This window comes from Mustela nigripes, chromosome 10, assembly GCF_022355385.1.
Source record: "Mustela nigripes isolate SB6536 chromosome 10, MUSNIG.SB6536, whole genome shotgun sequence".
NCBI classification, from domain to species: Eukaryota; Metazoa; Chordata; class Mammalia; order Carnivora; family Mustelidae; genus Mustela; species Mustela nigripes.
Window position 1 is genome coordinate 56320665 of NC_081566.1, and position 27933 is coordinate 56348597.

The following is a 27933-nucleotide window of genomic DNA, read 5'->3' on the forward strand; positions in this document are numbered from 1 at the left end:
ATGGGCGCCGCCGGCTCGTCGGCTCTGGGCCGCCTCGGCCTCCCCGCGCCGTCCCGGCCCGCCTGGCTCGGGGCGGCCGCGCTGGGACTGGCCGCCGTGGCGCTGGGGACGGTCGCCTGGCGCCGCGCGCGCTGCAGGCGGCGCCGGCGGCTGCGGCAGGTGGGCACCGTGGCGCAGCTCTGGATCTACCCGGTCAAGTCGTGCAAGGGGGTGCCGGTGAGCGCGGCCGAGTGCACGGCCTTGGGGCTGCGCTGCGGCCACCTGCGGGACAGGTAAGGCTGGACCGGGGCTGCGCGGGGTGGGCTCCCGCCGCGGGCGGGAGGGGGTGGTCTGCAGAGTCCGCCGGTAGGTCTGTCCTTCCCTTACAATGGGGCAAGGACAAAGAGAGCGAGGGGCACTACCTCCCGTCAGCGGACCCCCGGAGCCCGGGACCCTGGGCCTCTGTGTCCCGACCCAGTTCCCGGAGACAGCTGTCTCTCCGCCTCCCGCCGGCGCTTTCCCTTCTGCGCTCCTGCCGGGGACTGGGTTTGGCGCCCCGGTGGCTGCGTGTGCAAGCGGACTTCAGCTCCGTCTAGCGGAGGCGACGAGCGTCCAGGGATTGGTCCCGCCACATTAGTTTTATTAATTGTCTCTGGAGAACTTGGGGAGACTTGGGGCCGCGGAGCCCAGCCCTCCTGCAGCGCACCCAGGTGGGGGCGCATAGTCCTTAGGACAGCTGTTGCAGTTTAAGCTTCGGGCCGCTTTGGAAGTGCTGTTGCGCTGCCCTTTTCCCGAATTGTCGCAAGGCCTCCTGCAGGGATGAACAAACCGAGCTCCCGCGCCCCCGAGCCGAGGAACCAGGACTCTCTTTTCTCTTGAGCACGCGGGTGCTTTGTGAGGTCCTGTTAGTCAAACCCTGTGTGGGTGCTCACGATCTGCGTGAAGCCTCGGGGTGCAGGGAAGGCTGCAGAGGCCCCGAGCGAGCGGCTTGTTTCTCCTCTGGGTCGGGCGTCAGGCCAGCCCGGAGCCTGGATGTGAGGCTGCGCTTCAAGCGTCTGCAGGGAGCGCAGAGCCGAGCGCTGCTGTGGCCTTCCCGCCTTGCGGCCCCCGCGGACAGAGGCGACTCTCAGCATCAATGCAGGGTGAGCTATGCGTCTTTGCTACAGGAAGGAAGCCAAGAGTCCTAGATATTTCATGGTTTGTACGGAGCTCCCCAACTCTGCAAGATGGTCGACTCTATTGAATTCGTTTTGTAGGCCCCAGAGGCAAAGGGCATTATCACTTTACTGTATGGACTGGGAATAGTTACTGAGCTCATATATTAATAAGTAACAATCAGAGCCTGCATTGTGGCCGACCGTATTTTTGTCCACCCACTACCACCAAGTATGATCGGGAGACGTCAACAAAGGCTTACTGTACTCAGTGTGGCAAGTGCCAGGGAGCGCCAGAAACCGCCTGGGGTGGGCAGGCATGACTTCCTCACTTGAACTGAAAATTCACGAATTTTCAAATAATTATGAACTTTCCAGGCAAGTAAATTGGGAGAGGAACATTCTAGAGAGAGAGACACCGAGGAAGCTGGGTAAAGACCCGGATTTGGACGGAAAGTATGCTGGGGGAAAGATGAGTGAGTTCTTAGAGAATTACGGGAAGGAATTGAAACCGGGCAGATATGTCTACACCACCGTGGCCAAAAGGTGGAATCAACCCAAATACCCACCCACAGATGAGTGGATAAACAACATCTCTGCACAATGGAATATTGTTCAGCCACAAAGGAATGGAGTTCTGATATACGCTACAACGTAGATAAACCTTTTTTTTTTTTTTTTTTAAGATTTTATTTATTTATTTGACAGAGAGAGATCACAAGTAGGCAGAGAGGCAGGCAGAGAGAGAGAGGAGGAAGCAGGCTCCCCGCTGAGCAGAGAGCCCGATGTGGGGCTTGATCCCAAGACCCCGAGATCATAACCTGAGCAGAAGGCAGAGGCTTTAACTCACTGAGCCACCCAGGTGCCCCTCTTTTTTTTTTTTTTTTAAAGATTTTATTTACTTATTTGACAGAGAAATCACAAGTAGGCAGAGAAGCAGGCAGAGACGGGGAAGCAGGCTCCCCGCTGAGCAGAGAGCCAGCATCAGGGCTGGACCCTGCGATCATGACCTGAGCTGAAGGCAGAGGCTTAAGGCACTGAGTCACCCACGTGCCCCCAGCATAGATAAATCTTGAAAACATTATGCTAAGTGAAATAAACCAGACACAAAAGGACAGATATATGATCCTAATTATATGAAATCGCTGCAGTGGGCAAATTCTTAGAGACAGGAAGTGGATTGGAGTTTACTAGGGGCTCAGGGGGCGGGGGGAATGGGGAGTTATTGCTTCATGGGGTTAAAGTTTCTATTTGGGATGATGAAAAGTTTTTGAAATTGATGGTGATGGTTGCATAACATTGTGAAGGTGCTTAATGCCCTGGAATTGTGCACCTAAAATGGTTAAAAACACATTAAAAAAATACCCATTTTCTGTCTTGGGTTGTTTCCACGTTTCGGTGTTGTGGGTAAGGATCGGTGTGAGGCCCTGTTTTCAATCCTTTTGGACATACCCAAGAGCATGCCGGGCATTTTATGTTATATATACTTTACAATAAAAAAAAATTAAAAAGGAAAAGGCTGGCCTGCGTGAGGGCACAGGGAGCTGTGAAGGCAGCTGGGGTATGCAGGGCCTTGCCTGCCTGGCCAAAGAGTTCGGGTTTTATCCTGAAAGCGGGAGCCATGAAGGGGTTTTTCAGGAGGGGGTGACACGATTAGATGGGTGGTTGGGAAAGATCAGACTGCGGGCTCAGTGGGAGGAGCCTCAGGCCCTTGATCTTGGGGTCCTGAGTTCAGGCCCCCCGTTGGGCATAGAGATTACTTCAAAATATTAAAAAGAAAGGAAAGATCAGGCTGCCATCGTTACCTGGAAGAATTATGACCTGCAGGAGAATATTCATGTGCTGGTACGAAGGATTTGGAGCAGGCCAGAGCTCCGGCGGGGTCCAGGATGAGGACCAGTGAATGGGCGGTTCAGGGAGGGGCTCCCACTCACCTTGTTCTCTAGTGTAGCTGAAGGATCTCGACCATAATGACCCACTAAAGTGATGCAAGGAAGCTCTCTAACAACCTCCTCTATTTACCGGCAAGTTCTGTTTATGGATTCCGAAGGCACAAGCTGACTTTTCTAACTGTAATCGCTTGATCCAGCGTGAACTGAAATTACCAGCGTGTCCGTAGGTTTAGCTCCCATACGTGCAGCGGAGGAGTGACCTGTACAAAGGACTCCCCACCCCCCACCCCGGAACAGTTTCCGATCGCTCTTATCTTTTTTCTGGCAGGTACTTCTAGATCAGGAGTTTTGTGCCAGAAAAAATTTTGTCCATGGTATCAATAAACCTGGGAGCAAACTGCAGAATTCACCTCCCTGAATACTGAAATTAATTTTTTTAAGAAAGTAGGGGTGGATTTGCCAAGGTATAAGTGGTGTCTTATACCCCACCCCCCCCGGACTCCATGCTCTGAGGACAAGAGAGCAACCGTCTTGTTATGCGCTGCTGGAGCCTGGGGCCTAGTGTGTGCCAGGCAAGTACCTCCCAGTGCCGTTAGCCTCTCTCTGGGAAATAGTTTGTTGTCATCTCTTTGGGGCACGTTTAATGAAACGGGTCAGAATTTCTGGCCGTTGAAATGAAAATATGATAACATCTTTGATTTCTGTGCCATCCCGGAGTTCAGAATGTTCTGAAGATCTTAGAGATACCGGATGCTTGACCCGTTCCTAAACCCTTTGAAATTAACCGACAGACTGAGTGGTGCTGTGCTGCTGAGTTGATGTTTAGGATGGACACACAGACACACACACACACAGACACACAGACTCACACACCAGGCTGACAGGGAGGAAATCAAAGAGAACAGCGCATGCCTGAAGCTCCCACGTGCGGATCTTGTGTTTTGACCACGGCAGGTTTTGGCTGGTGATCAACGAGAAGGGGAACATGGTGACGGCCCGGCAGGAGCCTCGGCTGGTCCTGATTTCCCTGACTTGCGAGGGTGATGCCCTGACCCTCAGTGCAGCCTACACGCAGGACCTGCAGTTGCCTCTCAAGACCCCGGCCACGAATGCGGTGTACAAGTGCAGGTAAGGAAGGCGTGGACAAAGTCTCGCCACCAGAGGATGGAGGACAGGGATGGGGTGGGAGTGACAGCAGACCATGTCCGGAAGAGGTGAGATGTGCCCTGCGTATTGCCGTCAGACTTGGCCTATTATGCCCCGGGGAGACTGGGAACCTTCCAAATCTGAGTGAGGAAGGGAGTGGCAAATGTTTTTGTGAACTGTGCTGTTTAGTACCGGTGAAAGAGAGTTCTAAGACAGAAAAGACAGCTGTAGCCAGGAGAGTGCTCCGACCTGCGTGTGCCCGGGGGTCTGTGTGTGCGACGACAAGGTGCCCAGGAGTCTGTGTGTGCGACTGCGAGGGTGGGGGTTTCGGGCAGGAAGGGGCTCTGCACAGAGGCTTGCTCTTCCCCTGACATTAGCGGGGCTGCAAGGAAACAGTCTAGGAAAACTAGCTTTGCTTCTGAGAATGCATGTCTCGAGGTGATTTTTTTTTATCCATAATGGGGAAAATAGAATTTGGTCTAATTGTACTCCTGTCATTGTTTTCTGCATTTTGAACTAAAATGCATTGTGAAAGGTTGGGGCGCCTGGATGGCTCAGTGGGTTAAAGCCTCTGCCTTCGGCTCAAGTCATGATCGCAGGGTCCTGGCATTGAGCCCCGCATTGGACTCTCTCCTCAGCAGGGACCCTGCTTCCTCCTCTCTCTCTGCCTGCTTCTCTGCCTGCTTGTGATTTCTGTCTGTCAAATAAATAAAATCTTAAAAAATTGAAAAAATTAAAAAAAAAATGCATGTGAACGCTTAATGGAGTCCATAGCCATAGTTATAAATATAAATAACATCACATCAAAAAATGTAGATCTGAATTAGTTGAAAAATATCTAAAGACTCCCAAAAGCTTCTAAGAGGCAATACCCATCTAATTTCTGTAATATTTCAGAGGTTCAGACATAATATATTCTTATTTTAATTTGATGTTTTTTAACTATATTCATTCATTTTAACTATAGTCATAGTTGAAAAACTGGAAAATACTAAAAGGCGTAAACAAAAACCTGTAAGATACCTATAAGTAATACACTGATATTTTCTGTAAAAAAAAGACTCTGATAAAAATCAGAGTCTTGAATACGGCCATATACTTGATATGTTTAGTACTTTTTCATATTGCTAAAAATCTTCAAAGATAATAATTTTCACATTGGCCTAACATTTCATTCTGAGGGTGTGTCCTATAATGCATTTTAACATGTTCCCACAATTAAATATTTGGATTGTTTTCCATTTTTTCCAGGTGTGAAGAAGAATGTGGCAATTATCTCAGTGTAAATCTTTGTTCAAAAATGCTTATTATTTCCTTAAGGAGAAATTTTTAGTGGTGGTTTTGCTCGAAACAAGAAACTATAGACCTTTGATGTATGTTGCTAAATAGTTTTGCCAAATGGTTACGCTAACTGTATAGCAATCAGTATTTTGTGGATATCTCTAATTGCATTCTGAGCACTATGTTCAAAAATATTTGGCCATTTCATAGGGAAAAAAAAATCACAATTTCTTGTTGTTTTCATTTGCATTTAATTTTTATCTGAGGCAAACTTTTTATTTTTAATTTTTTTTTAAGTAGGCTCTGCACCCAGTGATGGGGCTTGAGCTCATGACCCCAAGATCAAAGAGTTGTATCCTCCATCACCTGAGCCAGCCAGGCGCCCTCGAGGCAAACTTTTTAATATGTCTCTTATAATTTGTGTTATATATTTGCTCATGTCCTGGTTCCTGTTTGTTTGCCATGATTAGGTATCTACCCATATTTTCTTGTGGTTTTTTTTTTCCACTTCATTATTAATTCATTTGGAATTACGTGGAAACTTTTTTCATGGCCCCATACAGGCTCTTTGGTCCACACTCAAAGACTAAACAAGAGCATGTTTGGAAATTGCAAAATGAGAAGGTTTAGACATGTTAAAATAGTTCACAGACTCTTAGGGCGAGTATGTCAAGGACCTTGTCGACCTGGGTTTCCTTTGGCAGCCCAGGCCATTCTCTCATGGAGTTTTAACTTCAGCCCACAGTCTCCTAAAGATTTCTTTCTTTATTTTTTTTATAAGATTTTTAAATTTATTTATTTGATAGAGATCACAAGTAGGCAGAGAGTCAGGGAGAGAGAGAGAGGAGGAAACAAGCTCCCAGCTAAGCAGAGAGCCTGATCTGGGGCTCAATCCCAGGACCCGGGGATCATGACCTGAGCCAAAGGCAGAGGCTTAACCTACTGAGCCACCTAGGGGCCCCATCTCCTAAAGATTTCTGATGAGTCTTAGGTCCCTGGGGTCACTTTCAAAAGGTCATGATCACAACCAATACACCTGTTTTTACTGTTGAAGTTCTTGCTTGATTTTCTTACAAGCCATGCCAGCCACTGATGGATACCGAGAATTAGGGCCACTCAGTGGATTATCCATTTGGATTTTTTTTTCTTTTTTTTTTTGCTTGGCTTTTTTGGGACAGAGTGTCAATGGAATGTTGGACCCAATGACACAGCCGAGGCTGCACAGAACACAGGAGAAATGTGGGAAGAGAAAGGAAGAAGGCAGAGAACAAATCGTGCTAATTTAAGGGCCTCATGTTGTGGGTATTTATGAATCTTCTCTAGCGAAGGCAGTTAGTAAAGGATGGAGGAGGTAACTCCTACTCAGATGTGAAGACAGCAACACAGAACCCTGAGCAACATGAGAAGTCAGTGGAATCTGACATCACCAGGAGAGCATAGGAACCTAGTCACGTATTTCAAAGACACGGAGGTGTGTGATTTACCCAACAAGACATGCAGATAGCTGTTTTAAGGAAACTCCTTGAGCTACAAGAAAACATGGAGAGACAATTCAGTGAAAACAGGAAAATAATAAATGGACAAAGTGAAAAGCTAAACAAAGAGATAGAAATGATTAAAAAAAAAAACCAGAGAAATTCTGGAAGAATAAAATGAATGAAATAAAAAAATGCCTAGAATGTTATCAGCAGCAACATGGGTCAAGCAAAGGGAGGAGGAATCTGTGGGGTTGAACATCAGAACTTCGAAAATTATCCAGTCAGAGGAGAATAAATGAAAGAGAATGAGAAAGAGTGAAAAAAGCCAATGTGTTGTATTGATTACCATTAAAAAAACAATTGGTGAATTATTGGAGTTCCAGAAGAAGAAAAAAAGGGGAAGTGGCAGAAAACTTACTTAGAGAAGTAATGGCTGAAAACTTCCTTAATCTGGGGAGACCTTTGCATCTCCAAGTTTGTGAAGCTTATAGGTCACCAATAGACTTAAATAGAGCCTCTCCCAGACATTATAATAAATCAATCAAAAAGCAAAGAAAAAGAATCTTTTTTTTATTTTTTAAGATTTTATTTATTTATTTGACAGAGAGAGACACAGCGAGAGAGGGAACACAAGCAGGGGGAGTGGGAGAGGGAGAAGCAGGCTTCCCACCGAGCAGGGAACCTGATGTGGGCTCAATCCCAGGACACTGGGATCATGACCTGAGCTGAAGGCAGACGCCCAACAACGGAGTCACCCAGACGCCCAAAAGAAAAAGAATCTTAAAAGCAGCAAGAGATAAGCAGCTCGTAACTTACAAGGGAACCCCCATAAGGCGATCAGCCGACTTCTCAGCAGAAACATTACAGGCTAGCAGAGAATGGGATGATCAAGAATGTTACCAGTCAAGAGTACCCTCTCTGGCAAAGTTAGCCTTTAGAAATGAAGGACAGATAAGGATTTTCCCAGATGCACACAAGCTGATGGAGTTCGTCTCCACCACATCTGTCTCACAGGAGATGCTAAAAGAAGTTCTTCAAGCTGGAAGGAAAAATGCTAATTAGTAAGAGGAGAGCATATGAAAATATACAACACACTGATAAAAGTAAGCACAGGAGTGGGGCACCTGCTGGCTCAGTTGGTAGAATATGTAACTCTTGATCTTGGGGTCATGAGGTTGAGCCCCAGGTTGGGTGTAGAGATAACTAAAATAAATAAATAAATAATAAAGAATCAAATTGAGAATATTCTAATACTGTAATATGTGGTACGATAATCACTTAACTCTAGCATAATGGTTAAAGGGCCAGAATCATAGAACTATAGCTACAATAATTTTTCAATAAATATGCAGTATAAAACCAGTAAATTGTGACATTAGAAACATAAAAGGGAGTGGGAAGTTAAAGGGTAGAGCTTTGTAGGAGATCTAAGTTGTCAGCATAAATTAGACTGCTCTATCTGTAAGAGGTTTTAACTAAATCTTATGGGTAACCACAAAGCAAAAACCCTTCAGTGGAATCATAAAAGATAAAGGGAAGGAAATCAAAGCATCCCACTATGGAAAGTCATCAATTTACAAAGGAAGATAGAAAAAGAGGAAGAAAGGAACAAGGAAATTACAAAACAGCTAGAAAATCACAAGATGACATTATCTTCGTTATCAATAATAGTAATCAATAATACAACAGCTGGGGGGAGGGGCAGAGGGAGAGGGCAAGAGAGAATCTCCCAGTGTGGAGCCCGATGTGGGGTTCAGTCTCACGACCCTGAGATCACGATCTGAGCGGAAATCAAGAGTTGGATGCTCAACTGACTGTGCCCCCCAGGCGCCTCTAGGTATTAATAATTAATGGAAATGGATTAAATTCTCCAAAGGCACATGTATATGCTGCCTCTTAGAGACTCACTTCAACTTTAGGGACACACCCAGGCTCTGGGTGAAGGGTTGAGAAAAGATAATTCAACACACCTGGAAACCAAAAACCGAAAGAGAGCAAGGGTTGCTGTATTTAGTCAAACAAAACAGACTTTCAGCCAAAGATGGTAATAAGAGACAAAGAAGGTCATTGTATAATGAAAAGGAATACTTTTTTTTTTTTTTTGAGATTTTATCTATGAGAGAGAGAGAGAGAGATCGCACAAGCCAGGGATGGGTGGGGAAGGCGGGGGAGGGATAAGCAGACTCCCCACTGAGCAGAGAGCCTGATGTGGGGCTCGATCCCCGGACCCTGAGATCATGACCTGAGCTGAAGGCAGACACTTAGCTGACTGAGCCACCCAGGCACTCTGAAAGGGATAAATTCATCAAGAATATGTACCAATCATAAATATATATGCCCCCCCCGCTTTGGAGTTCCTAAATATTAATATATTTCTTGTATATATTAATATAGTATATGTAATATATTAATATATTTACTAATTTACTAATACTAACAGAATGGACAAGACAGCAATAGTCCGGCCTTAGGTATCCCACTTTCAATGATGGATAGATCATGTGGAGAGAAAAATCAATGGTGAAATATTGGCCTTGAACCATACTTCACACCAGGTGGACCTAACCGACATTCACAGAACATTCTCTCCAACAGCAGCAGAATACACCAAGGACACGAGGGGCCTTCTCTAGTGGAGGTCCTGGGATAGGTCACAGAACAAGTCAGCAAACCAAAGAAGACTGAAATCATATCAAATACTTTTACAACCACAATGGTATGAGACCGGAAGCCAAAATAGGAGGAGAGCTGAAATGTTTACAAACACACAGAAATTGAACACTACACTCAGACGAACCAGTGAGTCAAAGAAGAAATCGAAAGGGAAGTTTAAGAAAACATCTTGAAACAAACGAAAATGGAAACAACTTACCCAAACCTGTGGGACGCAGCAAAAGCAGTTCTCAGGGAGAAGTCTGTAGTGATAAATGCTGACATTAAAAGAAAGAAAGATCTCAAATAAACAGCCTAATTTTATACCTCAAGGAGTTAGAAAAAAAAACACACTAAGCCAGAAGTTAACGTAAAGAAGGAAATAAAGATCAGAGCAGAAATAAATGAAACAGAGGCCAGAGCAATCATAGAAAAGATCAACAAAACCAAGAGCTGGTTTATTTATTTTTAATTTTTTAAAAAATTTGAGGATAGGGGTGTCTGGGTGGTTCAGTTGTTAAGCATCTGCCTTCGGCTCAGGTCATGACCCCAGGGTCCTGGGATTGAGTCCTGCATCAGGCTCTCTGCTCAGTGGGAAGCCTGCTTCTCCCTCTCCCACTCCCCCTACTTATGTTCCCTCTCTCGCTGTGTCTCTCTCTGTCAAATAAATAAATACAGTCTTAAAAAAACAACAACAACACCCCCCCCCCCCCCAGATGTGTTCATCACCTATTTATGTTATCTTTAAGGCTTCTGGTCAACATAGGCTATTAGTAGTTAAAATTTTGGGGAGTCAACATTTAGATGTGGATTTTCCACCGCATGGGGGGTTGATGTCCCCAACCCCCACAGGTTCAAGAGTCAACTGTTACTTCCTTAATGTTTTCCTTCAAATTGATTCAGCTTTTAAATAAGAACTTAAAGGCATTTATTTATTTATTTTTCTTTTTTTTCTTTTTTTTTTTTTTTAAAGATTTTATTTACTTATTTGACAGAGAGAGATCACAAGTAGGCAGAGAGGCAGGCAGAGAGAGAGAGGAGGAAGCAGGCTCCCTGCTGAGCAGAGAGCCCGATGCGGGACTCGATCCCAGGATCCTGAGATCATGACCTGAGCCGAAGGCAGCGGCTTAACCCACTGAGCCACCCAGGCGCCCTATTTATTTATTTTTCTTATTCTCGGTATTTCTTTACAGGATATGTAGTGAGTTCATTTACATACATCTTCAGTAGTGAACTATCAAAGGCTTTTAATTCTATAAGAAACGTGTATCTTGGGGCGCCTGGGGATCAGTGCATGCCTTACAAATAGGGAGGCACAGGTATGCATCACTCTATTATGAAACTGGGGAAAGCAAGGCTTGAAACAGACTTCACTGAGCCTTGGACAGGGGTTTGGAGGCAGGGCCAGGCTAAAATCATGTTTCCTGGAAAGTAAGGAGTCACAGTGACATCCCGGCTTTTCGGATGTGTGCTGGACACGCTAGGTATCCAGATTTTCAAAGCCATGGCCATTCTCTACTCCTGTCCCTGCTGCAGAGTGCACGGCCTGGAGATCGAGGGCAGGGACTGTGGGGAGGCTGCGGCCCAGTGGATTACGGGCTTCTTGAAGACGCAGCCCTACCGCCTGGTGCACTTTGAGCCTCACCTGCGACCGAGAAATTCTCACCAAATATTGGACGCGTTCCGGCCCACCGACCAGGTCAGAGGAGCATCCCTTGGCTTTGGCCCTTGGTGTGTTCTGTGGAAGGCAGCTTCCTCGGCGGTGCCGAGCCCATCAGGAGGGGCAGCCTGTCTGCTGAGCTCCGCTCTGTTGGTTTGCCAGGCAGCGCCCCCCCACCCCCCACCGCCAAGCTTGGCCCTAGCTGTGCCTGGAGATTATAAACAACAGGCAAAACAAAGCCCTTCCTATGGAAGCTTCGTCTGTGTTTCTTGATTGGGGGGACTCTTGCATTTTTCCCATGGCCATCTCCCTTCCTATCTATGGAGGCGTTCCAGTGCCAGCAGGGGTTCAAAACTGTTCTATATCTGGATCTTTCCCACTCTGTTCTGTAGTTGTCTATGGAGTCCAGCCTTTTTACCATGTGATTGCAACGGTCCGATCACAGTTGGGCAGATGCGTGTGAGGGTGTGGAGATCCACAGGCTTAAAGTGACCAGGCTGGCCCTTTCAGGAATAAGGCTGTGAGGATTCATCAAAAGGAGGGTTGGGAACCCGATGATGCTACGGTAGCACCATTATTATGGCTGTTAAAAAAATGATATAAATAGGAAACGGACTTGATGTTGATTTGCAGGTTGCATATAAAATAGGTATCCAGGGAATGAATTAATTTTTTTTTCAACCGTGTCGAGGTCATCAGACTTATCAACATTGGGGCAGTTGAGGCTTGGAAAGGTGGAGTGACTTCCTTAAAGGCACTTGGTGGGTGGCAGCTCTTGATCCCAAGGCCACTTTCTTCATTCCATCATGTAATTCCTGTTATCTGTAAGGCTGCTTAAGAGTTCTGAACTGCTGTGACTTTTCTACGTAAAGAACTAAAGAAATACGTGGAGATATTGTGTGTGTGCACGCGTGGATGTGCGTGTACACCCGGAGTGGGGGAGCTGGGGAGGAGAGGGTTCCAGGAACTAGGCACATGGGACACAGGTGACCTCTGTGTGCCACATTCTGACCCTTTCTATTTCCTTACCAGATTGCGTACTCCGATGCCAGCCCCTTCTTGATCCTGTCTGAGGCATCGTTGGCAGATCTCAACTCCAGGCTGGAGAAGAAAGTTAAAGTGACTAACTTCAGGCCCAATATCGTAATATCAGGATGTGGTGTCCATGCCGAGGTAACAGGATACCTTCCTTGTCCCTTTCCTTGGATTTAATTTTTTTTTTTTTTTAAGGGTATAGGAGTCTCTGACGTTGCATTAGTTTATTGAAGAATTCATTAATTGTTGGTTGTAGGCTAGACAGTTCAGAGTTTTGATTTCTGGAGCATCTGATCACGACAGACTTCTGCAGGTACAAATGTACAAAGGACATGCCGGTGTCAGGGGGCGGTTCTGCGTCTGTGACTTCTAACGACAGTTCCCGGTAGCTAGAGTAGTTTTCCAGCCAGCTTTATGTGGCGTAAAATACATGACGTGTGTGGTCCATGGATCAGAGGCAGGTGTGCTCATGTCTTGTCGAAGCTGGCTTTCCTGTTCAGTCGATGGCCCCAGGAGAAGACAGGCATGTATTACAGTATGGCTGCTGCGGGATTTGGGGGTGGGGGGTTGGGAGCAGAGTCCCCAGGCTGGATGGCGCTGCCCTAAAATTCTTCCAGTGCCACCTTTGACCTGCGCTCAGATGTCTACGCTGTGGCTTAGCTTGGAGGGTTCCCACCACGTGACATGGTTCTGGTGGCAGACTTACCTTTGGTTCTCTCCTTCGTCAGCCAGGAAGGTAGAGGTTGGTGGTCTGGGGGCTTGGGGACCAAGCACAGTACCAAGTACCCATCTGTGGGTACTTGACAGGCACTAGCTCTCAGATGGGAATTCTAGAGTTCAGATGGTGCATGTTTCTAGATGGAAAGCGGAGGGGACAGGCAGGGGCAGAACCGAATCCACGTGACTGAGTTCTAATCCCTTCTCCTCAAGGGAACGGATTCTGGCTTTCTGTCATGCTGTGAGGAGGCAGCCACGTGTGCTCAAAGAAGCAGTCTAGGAATTTGAGGCTCACATGCAAACCCGAGGCTTTGAGGTGGGCCATCAGCTTCCTCGCTGGCTTCTATAGGACCCTGTGTGCTCCCTCTAAAGCTCCTTTACCTGCATGGAGAATGAGGTGATCCTTTCTGCCCAGGATTACCTTGCAGGCTTATTAAAGGACCAATTTGGGGGGCCTGGCTGGCTCAATGATGCCTTCAGCTCACATCATGATCTCAGGGTCCTGGGATCGAGCCCCGCATTGGGCTCTCTGCTCAGTGGGGAGCCTGCTTCCTCCTCTCTCTGTCTGCTTCTCTGCCTACTTGTGATCTTTCTCTCTCTGTCAAATAAATAAATAAAACCTTAAAAAAAAAAAGGACCAATTTGGTTAGGGTAACTTATGAAAAGTATAAATGCTGTGTCAGGCAGTGGAGGGCAACAGAGGGGCCCCCAGACCCCCTCCTTATGTAAAGTGCTCCGAGCACATCAAGTCTTCCAAAGATGGCAGGTCAGCTCCTAGTGTGAGGCCGGACACGCACTGTCTCCCCGGGAGCCGGGACTGGGTTGTCTCTTCGTGGTCCGCTGTGACAAGGGAGCTCGTCGGCCCTCGCTCACGTCCGGCACAGTTCAGCCGGACTCAGGCAAGAGGGAAAAATCAGCGTGGGCTGCCTTTGACCATCTCACTGATCCTCATCTCGCCCCAGCTTTGGCCAGTAAAGCAGTTTCTCTGGAGGGTTTTCCTTCTCGGGCAAGAGAAAGGAGCGGGGAGGGTTTCCATTTCATGCTCACACTGTGCTTTGCAGCCCTGGGAGGTGAAGTCATCATTCCCGTTTTATTAGGGGGAGGGGGGCGGAGAGGCCTGGGTAGGTGAGCCGGCTCACCCCGGGCTACCCCATGGCAAGAAGTGGAGGAGCTGGGTCTTGAACCCAGACTGTATCAGGGGCCAAAGGAACTCTGAGCATTGCAGGGGTGTGCATGAGGTTGGGGCACCAGATGTGAATCCACCTGCTTCACTAAGTGGCAGTGTGACCCTGGACAGGTCCTTGTACCCCTGAGGCCTCTGCTTCCTGCACACGTTAAATGCCGATGATTTCAGCTGGCCCGTCCCCTGAGGGCAGCTGTCAGAATCAAGGTCCGTAATCTTCGGAAAAGCTCGTAGGCACAGAGAGTGTCCCAGAGGGGTGGGGGAGGGTTTCTGTCCAACAGTCAGAGCGAAGGGGCCTGGCTCAGGCATTCCCCCAGCTATGACCGACTTAAGCTTCTTTTTCCCTGCGATCCCTGAGCCCTGGGTCTTGTTGATGATGTTTCCTACCCCAAAGTTCCGAGATGGTCAGTTGTCGATGAATCTGAGTGCAGAGGAGATGGCCCAGAGTAGGGCCTCTGGTTTGGATTCATTTGACCTGAATCTTGTTCTGGAAGCCTTCATTTCCTTCCAACTCTGAGCGCTCCCTCACTGGGAACATTTCGCACTTTAAGTCAGATGTTGACATGACACTGGCTGAGCTCATTGTGTCCCAGCGTGTCCGTCATCACGCTGTGAGCTGGCGCCCCCGTGTCCGGTGCGCTGTGTATAGACATGTGGAAAAACAGGGTTGAAGAAACACGCTCCTTCTTCCAAGGAGATCACAGTCCCAGGTGAACAGATTGTGCGCAGGCCAGGAGGACGGTGAGTGCAGGATCGTAGGTGACCCTGGGGTATGACTGACCCACACTGGATGGGAGATGCTGGCCCCCAACGGTCTGCTCAGGCTCCAAGCGTCCGGAGGCTCAGGCCTTAGACCCATTTACATCTCTGGCTTTCCTTATGGTGGACTTTTTTTTTTTTTAACCTTATTTATCTGTGACTCAGCCTTCAGCCATTTCTGTGTACCTGAAAGGGGCTCTGGAAATACTTCTTTGATGGATAATAAATGAACCCACATTTCTCTTTTTGGATCTTTTATGTTTTTTAATAACCACAATGCCCCCTGGTGGACAGACACACACAGAACAGGCTGGGGTTGCTCCAGTTAGGGTGCAGTTTTTTTGGACCCTTGTGACACCAACAGTTCAAAGCCCCGCTTTATGACTCAAAACTGTAATACACAGGGGGCGCCTGGGTGGCTCAGTGGGTTAAAGCCTCTGCCTTTGGCTCGGGTCATGATCCCGGGGTCCTGGGATCGAGCCCTGCGTCGGGCACTGCGTCGGGCTCTCTCCTCGGCAGGGGGCCTGCTGCTTCTGCCTTTCTCTCTGCCTGCCTCTCTGCCTACTGTGATCTCTGTGAAATAAATAAATAAAATCTTAAAAAAAAAAAAACTTTTAATACATAATAGCAAGAATGATACACACTCTTAGAGTTAAAATTCTGAGTCAGCAAGTCTCTTTCTGGCTTGTGACCAACAAAGGCCTGGGCAGGTTGGTTTTAATTTAAGAATTTTTGTCTCAGGCAGCCTGCGACTCTCTGCCAGGGTAAGAAGTTCAGGGCTATGATCAGATGTCCTTTGTCTCCTCAGTGTCTTTCTTCGAATCGTTCCCTGAGTCTCCTGACCCGTCTTTTGAGTCTTCTAAAGTCTCTGTTCTGGAAGGTTCTATTCAAATCCTATCTTTTCCATAAAACCTCTGCCAGGGGAGATGCAAGGTAAACCTACCAGTGCCCTCAGGGTCTAAATCCCCAGAGGAGGGGGACAAGAACAGGTTAGGGCGATCCCCCTCCAAGCCCTTTCTCTCTGTCTCCCGTGCCCTCTGGGGGCCCCAAGCCTTCCATTCCCACCTCCTCAAGCCCAGTGGCAACTGTCGGGGGTGGGGAACTTTCCACCACAGTGTGACCAGTGGGAGCGGAGAGAGCCTTTCACATCAGGAAGATGAACAGACATGTCACAGGCGGAGAGGGGACAGGAGGGTGTGTGGCTTCTCAGGGCTGACGTAAACATCTGCCATCTTGGGCGTACGTGACTCCATTGGGCGGCATGTCACGTGAAGTCCTTACATGGTCAGGGCGAGGTCTCAGAAGGGCTCAGAGGAATTTTGTGCTTTGTCCCCTAGGATTCGTGGGATGAGCTGCTTATTGGTGACGTGATAATGAAAAGAATAATGGCTTGTTCCAGGTAAAGCTCCTCCAGCCCTGGCCAGGAGAGGGAGGGGCCGGCCAAGGCTAGTCCTCTCTGCCCCTTGTATGATGTTGTGTGTGTGTGTGTGTGGTTCCAGGTGCATTTTAACGACGGTGGACCCGGACACCGGCGTCATGAGCAGGAAGGAGCCGCTGGAGACCCTGAAGAGGTAGGACTAGGCAGCATGATCTCTCTAGAAGCTGTGAAAATAGCACCAACAGTCTTCAAGCTGAAGGGGGTCCTAGTGACTGGGTAACTTGGGCAGGATTCCGGGGGGCCGTGGTTCTACAGGGCCTGCTGGCACAGATCGTTTGATTTCTCATCTGGAGTTCATGATTGAAGCCAACCCATTAAGAAATGTGTTGTTGAGGTATTTTGGCAAATTATATTATGAAGTGAGTATTAGATGATACTAAAAGCCTGTTAGGTGTGATAATGGCATTGTGATGGAAGAATTAACCCCATATATTTTGGGGAGGGGTGTTGAAATAAGTAGGGAAGTGTCTGGGGTGTGCTTATATTATTCTAACAACAACAACAAACAAAGGTCATGTGGAAAAATATGCCAAATCTTGATTAATAGAATCTGGGGGATAATTACAGGGGGATTAATTAAGTGCAGCATTTCTACTTTTATGTTTACTCTAAAATACTCATAATAAAAAATAAAAGAAATTTTAAGTGAAAGGTACAATTACAGAGAACAAGTGTAGACTGCATAGAAAGATAGTTAAAGTAATGTGGATTTTCATTTTATTTTATTTATTTATTTTTTAAAGGATTTTATTTATTTATTTGTCAGAGAGAAAGGAGAGGGCACAGGCAGGCAGAGCGGCAGGCAGAGGCAGAGCGAGAAGCAGGCTCCCTGCCGAGCAAGGACTCGATCCCAGGACCCTGGGATCATGACCTGAGCCGAAGGCAGCTGCTTAACTGACCGAGCCTCCCAGGCATCCCAGTAACATGGATTCTTAAAAGCTGATTACAAAATAGCATGTATAGTATTTTTTTAATTTGATTTTGCTTTTTAGTTTTTTTTTTTTTTTAATTAAAGATTTATTTATTTATTTGAGAGAGAGCGAGCAGAGGACAGGGCTGAAGGAGAGGGAGAGAGAATCTCAAGCAGGCTCCACGCCTAGCACGGGGCCGGACTTTGATCTCTATCCCGTGACCCTGAGATCATGACCTGAGCCTAAACCAACAGTCAGATGCTCAACTGACTGAGCCCCCAGGCGCCCCCTGATATTATTTTTTAAAATATACAAATGCACACGAGTGATAAAGGTCTGAAAGTTTATAAGCCAAAATGTTAATGGAGATGCTCTTGTGGTAATGGAATTAGGGGCAAATCTGTATATTCTTATATGTAGTCTTTAGACTTTCTGCAATCAGCTGTGTTACTTTTGCTAAAAGGGCAGTTCAGGACCTGAGCGCTGCCGTGGTGGTATCTGCCCACTGTGGGGCTGGACGGGGGCTGTCGGGTCTCCTCTCTGCAGCTCCCGAGCAGCCCTGACTTGTGTCCCCGGAAGCTCGAAGAGAGGGGGAGGGGAAGGCATGGAGTGCAGCGGCGGCTGCTTCAGGCAAAGCCCCGCAAGACTTGGGCAGGAACGCAGTTGGTGCCATCTGGCTCCAAAACCGTCGTGGGAGAGCACAGTGAGGGGGTCTGTGTGACCAGACTCACTGCCCTGGAATGGGAGTCCTGCCGCCTGCCCCCCGCCCCAGCGCTCCCCCCCACGCCCCCCATCCTCTCTCACAAACCTCGCAGCCTTCTTTGGCCCAACCATTTAGTTTCCTTTGATCGACACCAATCTTTTTCTGCCAGTCTTGCTGTTCCAGAAGCTACCCTCTGGCCATTCCTGGGCCGGCTGAAGCCCTGGGGTAGATGGCTGTTGTCCCAGCCAGCAAATCCCCCCAGGCATGAGGCTCTGGGCCTGCCCCCAGAAGCCAGCACCCATAGTCTGGGAAGACGGTGTCCTTCATGAGGGCCAGGCCACAAGGCAGAGAAGCTGGTCGGGAGTAAAGTCAGACAAGCTGGGTGGAGGGGGCTTAAGGAGAGGCATTCTTTTTTTTTTTTTTTAAAGATTTTATTTATTTATTTGACAGACAGAGATCACAAGTAGGCAGAGAGGCAGGCAGAGAGAGAGAGAGAGAGAGGGAAGCAGGCTTCCTGCGGAGCAGGGAGCCCGATGCGGGGCTCGATCCCAGGACCCTGAGATCATGACCCGAGCCGAAGGCAGCAGCCCAAACCGCTGAGCCACCCAGGCACCCCAAGGAGAGGCATTCTTGAACTGAAAAGCAAATGGCTGCTTTCCACTTGGGTCCCCACCACTCAGCATGGATTTGCCAGAACATTCCAAAAGACGGTGCAGACCAGCCTAAGGCAAATCTCATCATTTTCAGGGGTGCCGTGTATTTCTCAATCCTCAAAACAATGTGAATTCACTTTCTTGTTTTCACTTAATTTTATTACTTCATATTAAGAACTTATTAGGACAAAACATTTCAGTTTTGTACATTTCACTCCATGAACATCTCCCCCATCAAAAAAAAAAGTATGGAAAATTTTACCTCTAGGGGGATGATGTACCAGCTGAACTGTTTAGAGATGAAGTCCACGGATGTCCGTGAGTTATTTGGAAATGCCAAAAAATTATAATGCATTGGTGGATGGATACTAATGTGATCAAGGAAGTGTTGTAAAGTGTTATGGGTAGAGGGGTGCGTGGGTGGCTCAGTCAGTTAAGCCACTGCCTTCAGCTCAGACCATGTTCCCAGGGTGCTGGGACTGAGCCCCACATCAGGCTCCTGGCTCAGCAGGAAGCCTGCTTCTCCCCCTGCTTGTGCTTGTTCTCTCTCTGAAATAAATAAATAAATAAATAAATAATCTTTTATAAAAAAGTATCATGGGTAGAGTCCAGGGGGTTGGTAAATGGGTGTTCGCTGTAAAATTCTTCTAACTTGTTCTGGGAATCGTAACACTCCTATGCGTGTTGGAACATTAGTCAGGGGAGCAGGGTTTTGAGAAGCGGCGAGGACAGACCAGCTCTTCCTCAAACGCTCTCACTCACCGTCGGAACAAAGCAGAATGTGGTCTTCTTACCTCCTTCCTACCTCCTGGTGCCACAGAGGAGCTGCTGGGAGAAGGGCAGGTCGGGGGGGAGCCCCGTCCTGCGAGTCAGGAACCCCATCCTGGGAGTCAGGAGCCCCGTCCTGGGAGTCAGGAACCCCGTCCTGGGAGTCAGGAGCCCCGTCCTGGGAGTCAGGAGCCCCGTCCTGGGAGTCAGGAACCCCGTCCTGGGAGTCAGGAGCCCTGTCCTGGGAGTCAGGAACCCTGTGTTCACCAGCCGCTCCCCCTCTTGCAGGCCAGGGGGTTCTTCCCTCCGACATAAGCTGGGTAGGACAGATCTGGACGATTCTGTGTGCAAACCCGCTGAGTGATTTTGGGAACTGACCCGTCTCTCCCCACAACATGTGACTCGGTTACCCTGGACTTAGTGTCTCCGCAGGAACCCGCCCTTGAAAGCACTCGGGTGTTCAGACCCATCCCCTGAGTCATTTGTGCTCGCGTCCATCGGGAAGCTGTGTTTCTAGAACGAGGATCCTGGACCCAAACACAGAGCCAGGGCAAGTAGGTGGGGGTCACAGGAAGCCAGCACAGCCCCCCGATAACCCGCAGGCTTTCTGCCGTCCCGCAGTCACGCCCTACTGGCTCCTAATAGCCCAGCAGGAGAGAGGGCGGCCAGGCTAGGGGTCTCCTCCGATCTCTTATGGAGATAGAAATGGCCCTAGATGTAGTGATTTATGCTCTCCCCGGGACAGGTAGCCATAAATCCGGAAGAGAAAGGCTGGGTCTCGCGGCGTAAATCGTGGGAAGCGAAGCAAACAGCTGTGTGCAGAACCCCTCTCCTCTCTCAGGCGAGGGGCTCGGGGCCACACTGCTTTCCCTTTTCCTGTGTCCTCAGGTGCCCAGGGGCTGTGCTGCTTCGAGAAGGCAAGGGAGACCTCTGTCAGCCTTATCCACGGAAGCCTCTTGCTTGCAGGCAAAGCGCGGGGCGGCGGAGCAATGGGAGAAAAAGGAACACGTCTGCGACTGCTGAATGTCTGCAGGCGGGAGGCTCCGGGTTTTGTCTATAAGGTCCTTGCCGTGGGCAGCACCGGGGAGGCCTGCAGGCTCCTGGGAAAATAGGAAGATGGAGTGATTCTTTCTTTCCTTCCTTTCCCACTCCCTTCTTCCTGTCTTTCAAGATTTTGTTTATTTATTTTATTTTAGAGAGGGGGAGAGAGAGGGACAGGGAGAGAGAATCCCAAGCAGACCCCACTCTGAGTGCAGAGCCCGACACGGAACTCAATCCCATGAATGAGCCTGAGATCGTGACCTGAGCTGAAACCAAGAGTTGTACGCTCACCCGACCGAGCCACCCAGGCGCCCCCAGTCTTCTCCTTACTAAGGGAGAGTGATTTCCACACTGTTCTCTAGGGCTTAGAGTGGTGGGAGCCTGTCACTGCTGCTTCCCCAACTTCTGGCTCCTAATAGAAAGAGAAGAGCACGTTTGCTTTGTGGATGCAACATTTTCGTTGGACACATGAACACTTTGACATGAAGGACATTTGCCTCTTGTGTTAGGCTGTGTTGAGCTAAAGACTGAAAGCTGTAGTGGTACTTCTGGGGGAGGAGACAGACACCCCCAGCCCCGTGTGGCTCTGTCACCAGCTGCCTGGGTGACCTCAGCAAGCCACTTAGCTTCTCGATGCTTCAGTTTCCTTAATGGTAAACACTGGGCTAATAATACCTCTCCTGTCTGATCAGAATAAGTCAATAAATATGCTTTTTAAAAATAGGTGATAAAATATTGTATACAATGCCCATGTAGGCTCTGGTTGTTGATAATCTTGGTCTATGAACTTGATACCATCTGGGAGAGGGAGAAGCCAGAAGCTACTTCTCTCTGTTTTCTGAAATTACAGATCTGCTCAGCCTCTGAGGCTTCTCTCCCCTGAGCTGCCTTCACAGGACTGTTTCATTCTTTTTTTTTTTTTTTAAGATTTTATTTATTTATTTGACAGAGAGAGAGATCACAAGTAGGCAGAGAGGCAGGCAGAGAGAGAGAGAGAGGAGGAAACAGGCTCCCTGCTGAGCAGAGAGCCCGATGCGGGACTCGATCCCAGGACCCTGAGATCATGACCTGAGCTGAAGGCAGCGGCTTAACCCACTGAGCCACCCAGGCGCCCGGACTGTTTCATTCTTAACCTGGCCATCAGGTTAGTGGGTTTGTGAGGCCTCGGAAGTCGCCTGTGCCCCAAGGCAGGGACCCAGCGGTGACCAGAGAGAGACCCTGCTTGTTGTCATGGCCGAGGGCTTTGGCCAGTAACCGAGCAGACCAGGCAGAGTAAACGATGGGCAGGGCTATGCAGGTGGTGTTTTGTTTCCGCTCCCACGGCACCCTTCCAGGCTGGAGACCCCTGTGTAAGTGCAGCAAAGTGGCTTGGACCTCCTGTTCATTAGAGTAGTTGTATGTTTCCTATTCATTGAAAAGGAAAATGCATTAATAAAGTAGCTTTTAAATGAGTTCGTAGTTTATTAATTACCCTTGAACAAAATCCTAGATGATCCCGGGAAGATAGGGCTGTTTGCAGTCTGTCGAGCAGAGACTTGGTGTGCTCCGGCATTCGCAGAGCGCTCGCAGTACCCGCTTATGCCCACGAGGGGTCGCCGATGATCTCGTTAATGGGGGCTTCCGAGAGCCTGCAGGGGGGCGAGGGCTGGGGAGGCTTGTAGGGGAAGGCGGGCCTCGCAGACAGCTGACTCCTCGCAGCCACAGAGCTTCCCAAATTTCTCTTCCTAGGCTGCGAAATGGCCTGCCACCGGTGAACCAGGTGACCAAGTCTGCGGTCCTACAAACCAACTCGTTCGCCCCACTTTGTGCTGTTTAAGGGACTGGGCTGGAAGGGGCTGGGGGAGTGTCTGTGGGCGGTTGATGGGAACAGGCAGGTGGGACCCACCAGTGGCCTGCCCCTGTGTACAAGAACTAATAGTAGCCTGCTCGGTTCTTCTCTGGTCTGTGCGTGTCCCCAGGTAGTACGGAGATGGCCAGGGATCAGTCACATCCCTGATCAGAGTAAGGCATATAAATATGCCAGAAGCCGGCCACTGTGGGTGCAGTGGCCAGACCCCGCCTGACCGCTGGGATCTGTGCTCTGGGGCATGCTGGTTCCTCCTCTGAGACTCAGCTGTGAAATGGAGAGAAGTCACATTCTCACCTAGGCTTGTTTGTAAGGATTAGGAGATTGCTGTGTGAGTCCTTCAGAACTCACCCCTCCGCCCCCCCCACCCCGATAATCGGAGTTGGGGAATCAGGCTACAGGACTCCGATCCTCTCTGACAGACACAGACCCTAAAATGTCGCTGGTATTGTGTGCTGATGGGAGAGGCAGGTGAGGGAGGCACCTGGGCTCCCAGGGTCCAAGGTCATTGCAGGGACTTGACTGCTGAGCTTGGGGCAGTGGGCAGGGGGGAGTGGGGCGGGGGGAATACTCAGGGTGAGGCAGGGCAGCCTGGAGCAGCGGCTCCTGGCCCTCACCTATCCGCCCATTGCTCATTTGTTTGTTCAGCCGGCCTTGTAGCAGAGGCCACAGTGGGCCAGGCTCTGTAGCAGGCTCAGGGAGGCCGCAGGAACTGGGGACCGGGACCCGGCAGGGCACCTGCATCCTGGTGAGGAGCCAAGGGTCCCAGAAGGAGCCTCTGGATCTGATCAGCTCCGGTTTCTGATGCAAAGAACAAAATAAGGACCGGGATGCCACACAAGCTTTCTTTTCTTTTCTTTCTTTTTCCTTTTAAAGCACTGGAGAATGAAATGAAGACTTTCTATAAAAGTGTTTGAAACAGGAAGACGATATAACGGTGGAGCTAGCTTTGTTGAGATACTGAAGGAAAACTTGCTCCTGGGTGGGGGGTTTGGTGGGGCGGGGGAGAAGGTCGCCATGTTGTTCCCACTCACTCTACCTGGGGCTGCTGGTGTTTTCTGCTGGGCAAAATGTTCGTGCTGGTTCTGCTAGAGGCTTTTAATCACTCACGCATTCATCCATCGACGAATGGTTGTGGGTCACTGGGGACGTGTGGGGCCTCGTGCTGCGTGTGAGCAGTGCCACAGAGTTCGTCACCGCTGCTGCTCTCCAGGGACCCTCTGTCTTGCGGACGGACAGACGTGTGCCCTGACTACAGGACAGGGCATGGGAGTGTCCCGGGGCTAGGCAGGGACACGCTGAGGATGGGAAAATTACTCCTGGCTGGGGGCTCCCGGGCTTCCTTTCTACCAAATGGGGCATTTGAGTTGGACTTGGAGGGCGAGGTAGAATTTTAACACATGGGGAAATGGAAGAGAGGCATCTCACGGGAGCCAGCTAAGTACAAAGCAAGATAAAAGGACTTTGAGGGATCCCGTGGAGAGTGACACAGGTGCAGGTAAGGGCCAGAGGGTGACAGGTTTGAAAAAGCTGCTGGGGCCAGGTCGCGAGCCCTGTATGCCCTGCTGAAGGACTGGAATGTTATTCTGCAGGCCCTGGGGAGCCATTGAAAGTGTCCGAGCTCGGGCATGATTAAGACCAGAGCAAAACTAAGAACGTCATATAGTGCAGCACCAACAGTGAACTGGGAGCCGGGGAGCAGAGAATGAGGAGAAGAGGGTGGTTCAGAAGTTGTCACAGTGGTCCAAGCGTGCTGGAAGCAAGCTGGTGGCCGTGGATGAAACCGTGAGCAGATCCAGTGATGCAGGGCAGGATTTGGCAACTGTGGACAAGCGGTGGAGAGTGAGGGGGAGGGGGTACTGCAGGCTTCCGGGGCTCCAAGCCTAGGGCACTGATGGGGATGCTGGTCCTAGTGAGGAGGGATGTCTAGGAAGAAGAAAGGTGGGAACATGTGTCTAAACCTAAGTACCTTATTGCTTAATGCTGCAAATGGGAACATTCCATGGAGGAAAGATGTGGGCGTCTGGCCATGGGGGGCTCTTCTGTAGTTTGTGCCCGCAGGCAGGCTGCTCCCGCACAACCCCAGGAGGCGCTCCTCTGTTAGACTTTGGTAGGAATGGTGCCCCCTGGTGGCCCTCTGGGGGGGCGGGTGGACATTTACCTTAGCCGGGAAGGAATCGTGGCTGTTTGAGCTCTTCCTCCTCCTGTCTGTTCGGCTGTGACTCACGGCGATCTTTCTCCTCCTGCAGCTATCGTCTGTGTGACCCTTCTGAGCAGAAGCTGTATGGAAAATCACCTCTCTTCGGGCAGTATTTTGTTCTGGAAAGCACAGGGACCATCAAAGTGGGAGACCCTGTGTACCTGTTGGGCTAGGAGTAGGAATCGTGTTCTGGAATGTCAGATACCTTTGAAAAAATGTCCTCAAAAATTGCCAACACTGGAAGCGAAGTTCTGGAACTGATGCCTCAGCATTTTCTTGAGGTCTGTGACTTCCAAGCACTTTGTCTTTTGGACTTCCTGGTGCCTCAGTGCCCCCCCGCCCCACCGCCCCCAGTGCCTTTGTGTAAAGCAAAGAAACGTAGTCATGATAACTTAAGAGGACTTTAGTAAGTTGCTTAATGATGAGAAAATTCTGAAAACCCCTTCTGTAACGGTGACTGTGGGGTCTGTGCTCCTCCTTTTCCATTGACCTATTCGGAGGGCTAACCTCTGTCATCTCATTACCGCTCCGTAGGGAAAGAGAAGAGCAAGAGGAAGAGTGGGCAGGTGAGGGGAATGTACTGGAAAAATGCGATGGACACAGACTAGCTCCCCAGATAAGGCTGGAGGGTCACATCGCTTTTCTCCTCAAGCCCTAGGCTAGCTTTTGAGAAGGCAGAAAGAGCCTGACTTTTGGGAAACAATCGAGATGTTAATTTTCCAGGGGTCATCTTCAACCTTGCTCCTCAGACAGTGTCTGCGCAGGTTTGATGGATCCTTCGTAGCATGTGGTGTGTCTGGGCTGGAGAGCAACAGGCATGTCAGGGTAGGAAGTCAGCAGCAGCATTGCTGTCAGACTCTGATATGGAACATGTGAAAAGCAAGACAAAAACTTCCTCGCCTTGCAACAAAATATCAATACATCTCATTAGTAATCCCAAAGCTTTCCCAACATAGGAGAGTGGACAGTAGCACTAGAGGGGGAAAGACCCCTAGTTTGATGTTGTCTGAGAGGCTGTTTAATGTTGCCCAGGGAAATGTTGGGGTCCCTATTTGCAGAAGAGCCAAAAGAAGGGACCAGAAGAGGATGCCACCTAGTGGTGGTGAATGGTAGCTCAGCCCATGCAGTGGAAAACACTGAAAAAATACCCGTGGATGGGTTTTAATTTTCCATCTCTGAACTTTTTTTTTTTTTTTTAAAGGAAGTGGGGGTACCCTCCAGGTGCTCTCTCCTTCTCAGCTGTAAATATTTAATTTCTTAAAAGCTCTCAGGAGGTTAACTGTGTTGTCACAAAGCCCTCCGGGATCCTTGCTTGTCCTATCAACTCATGACTGGCACGCCACCTTAGCTCATGACCAGCTATGCATCCTCAAATTCAAGGTGAGAACGTTCTGGAGGCCACGGATGAGAAGAAGTGTGATTTTGTGATTTGAAATAAACCACTGAGAACCTTTCAAAGGAGAAAAAGAAAGCATGTTCTAGTTCATTAAAAAACAACATCTAGGGGCACCTGGGTGGCTCAGTGGGTTAAGGCCTCTGCCTTTGGCTCAGGTCATGGTCTCAGGGTCCTGGGATCGAGCCCCGCATTGGGCTCTCCACTCAGCAGAGAGCCTGCTTCCTCCTCTCTCTCTGCCTGCCTCTCTGACTACGTGTGACCTCTCTCTATCTTTCTCTCTGTCAAATAAATAAAAAATATCTTTAAAAAAATTAAAAAACAAACAAACCAACATCTAGGGCGTCTGGGTGGCTCAGTGGGTTAAGCCTCTGTCTTTGGCTTAGGTTATGGTCTCAGGGTCTTGGGATGGAGTCCTGTATCAGGCTCTCTGCTCAGCAGGGAGCCTGCTTCCCCCTCTCTGTCTGCCTGCCTCTCTGCCTACTTGTGATCTCTCTCTCTGTGTCAAATAAATAAATAAAATCTTAAAACAAACAAACAAAAATCTAATCTTTCTACTGATCCAATGATTTAACTCTAAGTTGGTGAACCATTTCTTTCACTGGCATTTTGTCCTTAGGAGCTGACCAAATCATGAAAAAATGTTCCCAAACTGTAAGTAAATGGAAGCTACTTTGACTAGTTTTGGATATTACTAACTTCTTGGCACAGAAATCAGACTCTGAAGCTGACTGATGTGAATGGGCAAAGCCAATAATTCTGCCACCTGACCAGACCCGGGTCTCTTACAAACGGACCTGCTCACACGCGGCTTCCCCAGGCGAACACCCATCTTTGACGGGCTGTCAAGGGAACATGCTTTTTACCAAAAGCTGTGCATTTTCCATGTCGGTTTTATAAAAGAGGTTAGTAATCATTGGAATCTAGCCTAGCTCTGAGGTAACATTAGAAGCAAACAGGTGCCTACGTCTCTGTTTTCTGGTTGGTGAATTCTTGCAATTTGTGTTTTGCACACTTGGCGTGATGTGGAGAATAAAAACAATCCGTCAGGTAATCTGGCCCATCACCTTCCGTGATAAATCCACTTTATGCTGAAACTACAGATAGAGGCAAAAATCAGAGTTCAGCAAGTCACATTCCTAAGGGGACCTTGGGACCCCATGGCAGAATGCACACAGGATTTAAGAAACCAGGTGAGTATGAACTCAGGGCAACCAAGAGAGAGACAGCAGTGAGAAACTCAGGGTTGGTTTGGTGGCAGTTCCTGGAGATTTGTCATTGGCGGCAAGCTGAATGCCTTCAATCTGAATTCCTAACCCTTTGTAAATAGTAACGTCCGATTCCCCAGTGACCCGTTCTGTGTCACAGGCCATCCTTCTTGAAGACCCTGTCCTTGTCTGCAGTACAGAGCGTGCCTCAAATTGGGAGGGGGGGTACCGGGATACCATCATTTGTCGGGAGTCCCCTTCTGCCCCTCAGAGTGTGAGGAAGATTCCCGTCTGGAGAGAGAAGTTCCAATGACCCCCAGAATCTCCGAGTAGTTGCCAAGCTTTCTGTCAGGGAGATTTAAAAGCCATTTACTTGTGTTTATTTTATATTTAATGAGTTGGTTCATGCCAAAGGCCAGGCTGATGTCTCGTTTATTTTGGATTCTGAACATTTGCACAGTTTCCACTCGAAATAGCGGATCGGGAATATAGACGATCACAGACCCTCAGAAAGGTCTTAACAGCTGTGGGTGATGGACATTTGAGGTCAGGCCGAAATGTCCACTCTTGGTGGAGGTCGTGTTTCATTCTGGGTGGCGACTTTGTGCTGTGATCACAGCAGAGGGTTACCAGCCCAGAGCTGGAGATCCTGAAACAAAGAGGTGGCAAAAGCTCCATTGGGCAGACGGCTCAAAGGCTCACTTTCATGGCTGTTCCAGAGAAAAAGTTGGAGCTTCACAACCAGGAGAGAGAGCAGCGACTTATCCACACAAGGGCAGCAAAGAATCAGGTTCGGCCTGATAGAAACCAGGCAGTTGTCTGGCAATGAGAGATCC

General features: G+C 48.9%; 1 protein-coding gene across 4 annotated transcripts; it reads left to right on the forward strand.

Moving 5' to 3' along the window:
• LOC132025721 (mitochondrial amidoxime-reducing component 1) lies at nucleotides 1-25967 on the forward strand. Of its 4 annotated transcripts, none has more exons than XM_059413375.1 (7): nucleotides 1-272; nucleotides 3980-4153; nucleotides 11119-11281; nucleotides 12275-12415; nucleotides 16274-16335; nucleotides 16436-16507; nucleotides 24546-25967. In XM_059413375.1, exons 1-7 carry the CDS (start codon nucleotides 1-3, stop codon nucleotides 24667-24669), a joined length of 1008 nt encoding a protein of 335 aa, XP_059269358.1. In that variant the 3' UTR covers nucleotides 24670-25967. The 4 variants fall into 4 exon arrangements, with proteins under 4 accessions (XP_059269358.1, XP_059269357.1, XP_059269360.1 ...); XM_059413374.1 differs by lacking the exon at nucleotides 24546-25967 and adding an exon at nucleotides 20298-21854; XM_059413377.1 differs by lacking the exon at nucleotides 16274-16335 and having other exon boundaries at nucleotides 24546-24662.
• The last annotated feature ends 1966 nt before the right edge of the window (nucleotides 25968-27933 follow it).